Genomic DNA, 10,974 nt, shown 5'->3' on the forward strand with positions numbered 1-10,974 from the left:
GGTGGATGGCATGAGACTTCAGATGAAATGGGGCTTCCTTCTCCTTCCAAGACCCTTCAAGACACCAATGACAGGAAAATGCACAGAACCCGAAATGAGTACACTTCCATTTATATGGAGAAGGCGCTGGGTGTCCTTTAAGGGCAGCTGTTTCTCAAAACATCTGATAGTCTGCTCAGAAGCGCATTAAAGAGCTCATTTAGATGAGAAACCACAGCTGATTATTTATTTATATGCTCATTTTGTGGTTTTCTTTCTGCAGCACCTTTGCTCACAACATGTTGGCGTTTGGACTGAGTAAGAAACTGTGCAATGACTTTTTGAAGAAGCAGGCGGTCATCGGCAATCTTGATGAAGGTAGGCTGTTTGCCTAATTAGTCTTCCTGCAGGAAACACTTTTGTAGTATTGTATGTATGCATTTTGATTACATTTTTAATTGTGATTAAAGGTTTGTTGTTTGGTTATTTCCCCACTGCATCTCTGTGCACTTTGGGCAAGTTGCTTAAACCTTCATTGCCCAGAGACAAAAGGAGCTGAAGTGGGGGGAAAAACCAGTAGAGGTCCAGAATGATGTTGGTGTGTAATTTTATTCATCCAATCACAAAGGCTTGTGCAGTGGACAAGACTTTGTGATTGGATGAATAAAATTACACACCAACATTATTCTTCACTTGCTTGTGGAGGTTTTTCTCCTGGTCTTTGCTTTGTGGGGGGGGGAAAAACATCTTTGTAGTCACATTTAAATTTTAATCAAAATGCAGCCCTAAAAAAATTAAAGAATAAAAAGTCATGAAAAATGCAAATTTAAAAATGACAAATTAAAGCAGCTAAAACAGCATGCAGAATAGTTCTAAACATCCTCATTAGGTTACAAGACTGTCTGTGCTGACATCTTTCACAGCATTGTGCCCCCTTAAAGTGTGCTGCAAGAGTTGAGAGGCCTCAGCAGAGGATTAAAAACTGGTTCATAGAGGGAAGAGGCAACACTTTAGAACAGGGCTGCCCAAGACCGGTCCCCGAGATCTACTTGCAGGCTAGGTTTTCAGAATATCCACAACGAATATGCATGAGACAGATTTGCCTGCACTGCCTTCTTGGTATGCAAATCTCTCTCGTGCATGTTCATTGTGGGTATCCTGAAAACCTGGCCTGCCAGTAGATCTCGAGGACCAGACTTGGGCAACCCTGCTTTAGAATGTGATTTTCAGGCCAAATAAAAGTTGTGTGCAGGTCTACTGGTAGCAATAAATTGACCAAAATTCACATAATTTATCCCAAAATAAAGAATTCCTGGCTTTGTTACCGTTTCATTCCTCCACAGTGAGTGACAATTTGGCACCTACTCACCATCACAGCTAGTGAAATTTGAGTTGCCTGTGATATGCCTTCAGGACAGTAAGGGAATTTTTTAAGTACCTTCTTACTTCTCATTTATAATCTTAATGTATATTTTCTTCAAACCGCTTAGAACCTAACGGATGTAGCGGTATATAAGAAATAAATTACATTACATTACATTACATATGTTACATTATCCCAGGACAAGCAGGCAGCATATTCTTGACTGATGGGTGACGGCACCGACGGAGCCCCGGTACGGACAATTTTAGAGTGATTGCACTCTAAGAACTTGGAAAGTTCTAGCAGGCCGCACCGCGCATGCGCGAGTGCCTTCCCGCCCGACAGAGGCGCGTGGTCCCCCAGTTTCTTAGTTTCCGCGGAGCTAAGAAGACGTGTCTCTTTCAACGGCTGTTGAAAGTTTTTTTCTGGTATCGCCTTCCCGCTCGCGTAAACCTCTGAGGGAATATTATTTTCCTTCATTTTCTTTTCTTTCTTTTCTTTTAAAAAAAAAACAAAAAAAAAAAAACTTTGTTTTTTTTTTTTTTGTTTCTTTCGGTTTCGCCCCGGCGGGGCCTGTTGCCACCATCAAAGCCTCGGCCTTCGATTTGGCAGAAGCCGTCTTCACGTTCATGCCCCCCCAACCCGGGTTTAAGAAGTGCCAGCGGTGTGCACGGCCCATTTCTCTCACCGACCTGCACAACTGGTGCTTACAGTGTCTGGGTCCAGACCATCAGGCGTCCACCTGCACCCGCCGTGCCTCTTTAAAAAAGAGAACTTTGAAAAACCGTCAAATCCAACAACGGTTATTATTTGGTGCCGATATGTCTGATTCTACGGCACCAACATCGGCCCCGTCTCAGTCGGAAATTCAAGATGCTTTCTCTGGCAACTCTTTATCCTCTTCTCCATCAAAGCGACTGGCTATGCTCCCTCGATCTCAAAGAGGCATATACTCACATACCGGTCAATCTGGCCTCCAGACAGTACCTCCGCTTCATGATCAATCGTTGTCACTACCAATACAAGGTGCTGCCCTTCGGTCTTGCCTCCTCTCCAAGAGTGTTCACCAAATGTCTGATTGTAGTGGCTGCCTTTCTACGCTCTCACCACCTTCAGGTCTTTCCTTACCTGGACGACTGGTTAATCAAGGCCGATTCATCTCAGACAGTACTTCTGGCCACCAACCAAACCATCCTGTTTCTACAACTTTTGGGGTTCGAGATCAATCTACCCAAATCTCATCTCATCCCCAATCAGAGACTTCAATTCATTGGAGCGGTGCTGGACACAGTCCTCATGAGAGCGTTCCTGCCGTCCAACCGTCTTCAAACTCTTCAATCTCTATGTCAGCAGGTGCTTCCACAACGTTCCATCTCTGTCAAGCAAATTATGATACTCTTGGGTCACATGGCCTCCACAGTTCATGTCACACCCTTCGCACGTCTTCACCTGCGCACTCCTCAATGGACCCTAGCTACCCAGTGGTCCCAGGCGACGGATCCTTGCTCACGACACATATCTGTGACATCATCTCTTCGTCAGTCTCTGCAATGGTGGTTGATGTCCTCAAATCTCTCCAGAGGTCTTCTGTTCCATCTACCTCCTCATCAACTTGTCATCACCACCGACGCCTCCCCTTATGCCTGGGGGGCTCATTTGAACGAGTTCCAAACTCAAGGACTTTGGACAGCCCAGGAAATGAAGCATCACATCAATTTCCTGGAACTCAGAGCGATGTTTTATGCCCTCAAGGCCTTCCAACATCTTCTCTTTCCTCAAGTCCTCCTGCTGTGCACAGACAATCAAGTTGCGATGTACTACATCAACAAGCAGGGTGGGACAGGTTCTCGCCTCTTGTGCCAGGAAGCCCAGAAGATTTGGGCTTGGGCCACAGATCACCAATTATTCCTGAAAGCTATCTACATTCAGGGAGAACAGAATTCCTTAGCGGACAAACTCAGCAGAATTCTCCAGCCTCACGAGTGGACTCTCGATCCTTTAACTCTACAATCCATCTTTGCTCAGTGGGGCACTCCTCAGATAGACCTCTTTGCAGCTCCTCACAATCACCAGCTGCCTCTCTTCTGCTCCAGACTCTACTCTCCTCACCGTCTGGCAGCGGATGCATTTCTCCTGGATTGGTCCACTCTGTTCCTGTATGCTTTCCCTCTGCTACCTCTCATGTTACGAACCTTGTTCAAGCTCAAGAGGGAACATGCCAACATGATTCTCATCGCTCCACGATGGCCCAGGCAACATTGGTTCTCCCTTCTACTTCAACTCAGTTCCAGGGAGCCTATACTTCTTCCACTGTTTCCTTCTCTGCTTACACAACATCAGCAGACCCTTCTACATCCCAACCTCCAGTCTTTGCACCTTACAGCTTGGTATCTCTCGGGCTGACTTCGAATGATACTCTTTTGTCTCAGCCCGTTCGTTCCATTCTGGATGCCTCCAGGAAACCGGCCACTCTCCAATGTTACCATCAGAAGTAGACACGATTTTCTTCCTGGTGTCTTCTTCATCATCATGATCCCACATCCCTTTCAGTGGAGACCTTGTTGGATTACCTTCTTTCTTTGTCGGACTCTGGTCTCAAGTCTACTTCCGTCCGAGTCCACCTCAGGGCTATTGCTGCTTTTCATGAGCCAGTTCATGGAAAACTCCTTTCAGCTCATCCTTTGGTTTCCAGGTTCATGCGGGGTCTTTTCAATGTGAAACCACCTCTTAAAGCACCCCCTGTAGTCTGGGACCTCAATGTGGTTCTCTCCGCCTTAATGAAGCCTCCGTTTGAACCCTTGGCTACGACTCCTTTCAAGTTTCTCACTTGGAAAGTGGTCTTCCTTATTGCTCTAACCTCTGCCAGGAGGGTCAGTGAGCTGCATGCGCTAGTTGCGGATCCACCTTTTACCATCTTTCATCATGACAAGGTGGTTCTGCGTACACATCCAAAGTTTCTCCCGAAGGTTGTCTCTGAATTCCATCTCAACCAATCCATTATTCTGCCTGTCTTCTTTCCGAAACCTCACTCTCATTCTGGAGAACAGGCTCTGCATACTTTGGACTGTAAGCGGGCTTTAGCTTACTATTTAGAGCGTACTAAGCCCCACAGATCATCCAAATAAATTGGGACGTCCTGTTTCTAAACGTACGTTGTCAAATTGGCTTGCAGCGTGCATTTCATTCTGTTATGCTCAGTCCGGACTGACACTGGAAGGTTCTGTCACGGCCCATAGAGTTCGAGCTATGGCAGCATCTGTGGCTTTCCTCCGTTCCACTCCTATTGAGGAAATCTGCAAGGCTGCTACTTGGTCCTCAGTTCATACTTTTACATCTCATTATTGTCTGGATGCGTTCTCCAGACGGGATGGACACTTCAGCCAATCTGTTTTACAAAATTTGTTTTCCTAATGGCCAACCTTCCCTCCATCCCTCTTTTTGTTAGCTTGGAGGTCACCCATCAGTCAAGAATATGCTGCCTGCTTGTCCTGGGATAAAGCACAGTTACTTACCGTAACAGGTGTTATCCAGGGACAGCAGGCAGATATTCTTGCGTCCCACCCACCTACCCGGGTTGACTTCTTAGCTGGCTTATCCTAACTGGGGGACCGCGCGCCTCTGTCGGGCGGGAAGGCACTCGCGCGTGCGCGGTGCTGCCTGCTAGAACTTTCCAAGTTCTTAGAGTGCAATCACTCTAAAATTGTCCGTACCGGGGCTCCGTCGGTGCCGTCACCCATCAGTCAAGAATATCTGCCTGCTGTCCCTGGATAACACCTGTTACGGTAAGTAACTGTGCTTTTCCCCACCACCCATGTGTCCAAAAGGATTTCAGCTCCTGCCCTTCATATTCCCAAAACAACCACCTAAAGCTTATTGTTAGCTTTCAGTACAGAGAAAAGGCTGTGAAACAAGAAGTTGAACAGAAGCTGGGAGGGAGGGAATATGTGAAAGGCACAGAAGATAAGGGTCATGCCATGGCCCTTTAGATCTTGAGAACGTATTCACCCAACCTACCGGATCTCAGGTTTTGTCCATTTGTCTCATTATTTTCCAGAGCAATACAAGTTACTGAATGACCACATTGAGCAGATGGCCATCGAGTAGCCTTGCCTGTCACCGCTGCTGTAGTGGAACGAATGGAGCTCCAGTATTAAAGATTTGCTTCGCAGAACCACTGCAATAACCCTGCATGATTTATCACTGAACCATCCCTGTAGGGCTGTGCTGCGTGGCAAGTTTTAGACCTAGAAGCTAAAAGAAAAACACAGACAAAAATATATATATATATATAAATGATATATTTTGGAAGAAATGAATTTGTCTTATGTCTATAAGAGAGTAAATACTGAAGGGTAGCGGATTCTATCTCTGTATGCAGAGGATTTTAGGGTTGGGCAAAAGAGAATATAGTCACTGTATTTTAAGCTGCTACTATGTTCTTGGGTGCTGCTTGGGCAAACAGCCGTTCTCATGCAAAGGCAGCTCCAAGAGAGCTGATGGGTTGCTGTTGGACGATTTGAGGAGATACAGACAAAAGTTTTGAAAGTGTCGGTGCAAGTTCATTCTGTTGTGTATTTTTAGTTACCTTGTGGATAGGCATCTCGTGACACCAATGTGTTGCAGGTGTGAGTTTTCTTGTGTTTTAATAACAAGTGGCCTGTCAGTAGCTGTCATGAAATTCAGCCTGTGTGTAATTGTGTTTACCCAACATATGTGAGGAACATTAGTCCTTTTACAAAATACGGAAGAAAGGACAGGCTCTGATACAGGAGCAGCACCGGGGGCTGGATAGAAGGCTGGTCATCCTAGTACCCGGTGGCTTGCTATAAACAGTATTCTATATTTTTACTAAAGTTTACACACCTAAGGAAGTCGCTGTAAAAGCAAGAGTGAGGGCATGCAGTTGGCAGCTTCAGACGAGTTAAAGTGCCATCACTTTTGGACCTTGCAGTGGGGAGGGCTTAGCTATCAGGAGAAGGAGAGTGTGAAATTGTAGTGAAAGGCAGCCGAGGCATCTCTTGTCTGGATGCCTTTTCAAAAACATAATAGGACAAAGTGAGTGTTCCCAAAGGCCCTGGATACACATCTGCTTTCTCTCCTTGAGATACAACCAACCGGCTCTTTGTTTCTTTCTGGCTTCACTGTCCCAGGTTCTAAATCCTACAGGAAATGGAGGTTGTACAGTATTTTCCTAGGGCTATAACTCAGGCATGTTTCAGGCTAGGGCTGTTAAGGTTGAATGCCCCAGATCAAATTGAAGCAGCCACAGAAGTCCTGTACAGGTGCTGCTGTGGGAGCCTTCAGAGCTATCTTGGCTTCCTGTGTTTGTCTTAGATAGCCTGAGGTGTGATGCAAAACCAGCTGTGGCTGAAAATGAAAAGAAACATTCAAACTATTGTAAATATTCATGCAAAGATGCAAACATTTTGTCCATCTCACATTTGTTTGCAGTGGTCATTTTCAGCCTTTTGTCATCCCTCTGAGCCATGTTTTATAGAGATGTCTCGGAACCACAGTTCTAGAGGCCTTCTGAAAGATTAGGGGTTTTGATCACACTGGAGCTATTGTGTTTCCCAAATTCAAGCTAGCTATAGAATACCAGACAGCCAGTAATACCCATCAAATACATCAAATATATCGCCTTGTCTGAGGAAATATTCCATTGTTTCATTTACCCTATGAAAGAACTGAGTAGGGAGACTGGCTTGTCATCCTTGTCTGTTCATCCTTCAATGACCCTTGTTCCTTTTCTACTGTTACAAATTCTAAAGAGACCCATTGATCACCTTTCATAATAAGCACTTTAGAAAATTTTCTTGTTTAATAAAAAAAGGAAAAATAAATTAATCTACCTGTTTGGGGTGGGGGAAGTGAATGCTTTGTTTCCAAATATGTGGTTAACTAGGACGAAGGGGAAGAGAAGCAAAGTACTGAGCCATAAGATATTTAGGATTAGTCTATGGCAGGGGTAGGCAATTCCAGTCTTCGAGAGCTGGAGCCAGGTCAGGTTTTCAGGATATCCACAATGAATATGTATGAGATGGATTTGCATGCACTGCCTCCTTGAGATACAAATCTATCTCATGCATATTTATTGTGGATATCCTGAAAACCTGACCTGGCTCTGGCTCTCAAGGACTGGAATTGCCTACCCCTGGTCTATGGCACCGCCTCCACACTGATATAGTAATAGCACTAAAAGATCTTTGTGAACTTTTGTCATTAAAAAATAAATTTCTAAACAGAGCATGATGGAATACTGCTCTCGTCAGCAAACTGACCAGGATAGGTTCTCTCTGTGATTAGCTGAAAACAAGCTTTGAGTGATATACCTGCCAAAGTTAGGTATCAATCAGACACCAGGGATTGATCCTGTAGTCCCTCAAAAGTGAATTGCCAAATGGCTTAAGCCTCTAATACACTGAGAGGAAGCAAACTGAGCAAGTCACAACCCCCCCCCCCCCCCCAAATACTGCCAGCATCTTATCTAGTAAAATATGATTCAAAAGCCTCATCCCCAAACCCTTGCCCCTTCAATAAATGCCTATCTTGCGTGGGTTTCAATATACTGTAAATAGTGTCTGTTTCAAGGCTCCTTTCAGCTTCTCTTTCTAGGAAGGATTCAGTGAAGAACTGTGCAGGGCTTTGGTTATTTAACTGAAAGAACATATATTCTTCCTCAGGGACTTCCCTTGCACGGATTGAGAAATAGCCCAGTGTTTAAACGAGATGTAGGTCTTCTCTTCCCACAGTAGAAGTGGCTGGTTGGCACGTGTGGATGTTTGTAATTTGATTGCCTTCCACGGCAAATGTGCTTTAGCTACTTCTATATTTTGCCCCCAGTCTTAATGTGGGTGCCCTGGTTTGAAGTCTAAATAAGGCAGTAATTAGAAAACTGGAAGGGTTGGGAGTTTGGCTCTGTTTTCTCAGACCATATGGCAGGCATTTGAAAATTTTGACGGAGGAAATTAAGCTATAATTGGATGCCTTAGTGCTGGCCCTGAAGCAGCGGACAACAACAGTGTCCGCGAAACGCTGGCCGCGTCGGCATTTTTTTAGAGACAAGCATTGTGTGAAGAGGCACTTCTGGAGACAAATATTGCCCAAGATAAGTGGCCCCCTTTTTTTGTCATTTTTTTTCAATAAACCGGATAAGTGCATAATACTAAAAGAAATTAGAAATTTAAAGACACTGGTGTAGATTTTAAGAGGAGGAAGTAACAAATTTATATTTAAAAGTTAATATTTAAAAAGATAAAAAAGATTAAGTTATAAATGAGTGTGAGCGCCAGGTCCTTTGGCCAATGATTGGAGCAAGTAGGAGCAATATTATGCTGATCTTTCCAGTCTGTGATTGTACAGCTGTGCATAGGCTCCAACTCTGAGGCCTCTGGAATTAAATACACTTTTCTGGTTAAGTGGTGTGGTATAATATATTTTTTGTAAAATTAAATGAAGACCTGCCATGTTTTCTGATGCTTGATGGAGAGCTTCCAAAGCTATGGGACTCTTGGGTTGCATAATTGTGAATTCGATTTCAGATGCATGCAACTCATAAAAGAAAGCAGTATTGTACAAATGTCAGAATACTGTGAGGGAAGATGAAAGCCTGTTACTTATGCTTTAGGCCTTCTGTATTCGGGTGCAGAGGGAGGGTCATGACTCTACCTGTGGTTTCCCATCACCCCTCAGGTGAGCAAGAAACAGCGATGCCTCTGGTCTGATGTCTTGATGATGGTGTTGTTCTGCTCCAGTTTGGGGATGGGGTTTGGGACCCCTGTGCAGAAGTAAAATAGCTAGATTTTGATTTTAAATTTAATTTGCCTTTCCAAATCTGAGCACATGAGCTACAAGTCTGTTTCAGTAAGTCCCTGCCCCAGAGGACTTGCTTAAGATGAAAGGAACATCAGTGGAATTTGCATCCTGGTTTCTTTAGTTCTCAGCCCGCTATGCTAACCATAAGGCTACATGATCCCTTCCTCCAAAATGAAAATTGAAAAAAAAACTCTTTGTAACACCCAGCATGCCCTGTTACTGGTAATCAAACTGGAGTTTCATTCTATTAGTGTGTCTGGAGCTTTGGATTACCCAGTGTTTAATAGGTTAACATAAGAATTTTCTGTGAGCCTTCAAGAGCCAGCTCTACTTTCTTTCTTTCGTTGTTGTTTTTTTTTTTTAAATACTGGTGTCTGCAAGATCCAGTTAAGACTGGCAAGCTCATGTGGTCAGTAGGATGACCACAGGGTCTAGACTGGAATGTACTGGGTGAGACTGGACGGGCAGCTGGAAGCAGTGGGTTAGATTCTGTTCCAGATCCTGTTTGTTCTAATTTACCTCTAGTATTTCTTTTGTTAGTCAGGTCAGGGATTCGTTATCTTGGGACATCATCTACCAGAGGAGCAACTGTGCAGAGGGTTAGAATTTAGCAAGCTGGATCATCATTTGCACGTGTAACTGGCAATGTATAGGCCCTACTTCATGCTGAGATACAAAGAAGGGGGGGGTCTTCTGGATGGCTTGTCAGGTACTCTGTGTTTGAACAGCATTGCCCTCATCTGCATGTACGTTTGTTTCGAGTCACACACAGTTCCTGGCTAACTTTGTTTAGATCTGGAATTTGGAGGAATGCATGAAGAGGGATTGGAGGCTCCCCCTTGAGGTGTGAAGCTGGGCTCCTAGCAGCTCCTAACAGAAGTGCAACAGTGGTTGATTTTTGGGTGGGGCCTGAGGTTGATGTGGGTGGGCAGTACCTAGTTGACACCACCTCCAGTTTTCCTCTCATTGGCCTTTACTGCTGACTGGTTGGGCCTAATTCTATTGGGGGGGGGGGTGTAGGGAGAAACGGGTGCCATGAACTATCATGGTTGTGTTTCTGATGTGCAGGTTTACAAAATACTTTTATCGGAAAGTGACACCAGTTAAACACATAAGATGTGAAATCATACCTTATACTAGTATGTATTCCCATTTATAAGTACTGTGAGCCTTTTATAAAATACTAGTGCACTTTTAATGCATTCACATAATTGAACAGTACTTTTTTCCTGCTTGGAAGGCCAATACAAAGTTACCCTCTCAGTTCCAGTGCAAATCCCACACTAGAGTGCCAGCTATAAAAATGAGTTGAACTGTGCAATCTCTATCAGTTGGTAGCAAGGGCAATATTTGCCCAAATTTAATTTTAGTTTTTAAATGAATTTCCTCCTAGTGAAGAGAGAGAACCAAGATGGACCCTCTCAGCTGCTGATCTTCACAGTGTAGCACCAGGGAAGACGTGGGTGGGGATGTTTTGGAACCCAAGATAATTGAAACGTTTTCATGTTCATCTACATATATATTTGTTTATATAAAATTCTATTGTAAATGTACTTTGTCACAGAATGCTGCTGTGTGTGTGTTTGGGGTGAGGGGGAGCCCAGTGTTTAGGGTTTTTTCTGTTTGTTCCGACTTCTGCTTCACGCAGAGCTCAGGTTTTGTTTGGCCCACATGTGTGGTGCGACCTCAGAAAGGGCTCGCAAGCGTTTTACGGGGCGTGTGACGCTCTGGTGACAGGCATTCCTATTTATTGATGTGCATACTGTGACAGAACGTGAGTAGTTTCTGTGCAAAACTGTAACCCTGAACTGTGAAAT

At 44.3% G+C, this 10,974-nt stretch overlaps 1 protein-coding gene across 1 annotated transcript in view; it reads left to right on the top strand.

The window, feature by feature from the left end:
• Positions 1-9,119, top strand: part of KIAA0513 (KIAA0513 ortholog) — a 162,058-nt gene extending 152,939 nt beyond the window's left edge. Inside the window, exons 11-12 of the mRNA XM_033940708.1 lie at positions 263-357; positions 5,397-9,119. Coding sequence (XP_033796599.1) covers positions 263-357; positions 5,397-5,446 — 145 coding nt within the window. The 3' untranslated portion in view covers positions 5,447-9,119. The remainder of the gene's footprint in view (positions 1-262; positions 358-5,396) is intronic.
• Positions 9,120-10,974: the final 1,855 nt, after the last annotated feature.

The sequence above is a fragment of the Geotrypetes seraphini genome, chromosome 4 (assembly GCF_902459505.1).
Source record: "Geotrypetes seraphini chromosome 4, aGeoSer1.1, whole genome shotgun sequence".
Taxonomy (NCBI): domain Eukaryota; kingdom Metazoa; phylum Chordata; class Amphibia; order Gymnophiona; family Dermophiidae; genus Geotrypetes; species Geotrypetes seraphini.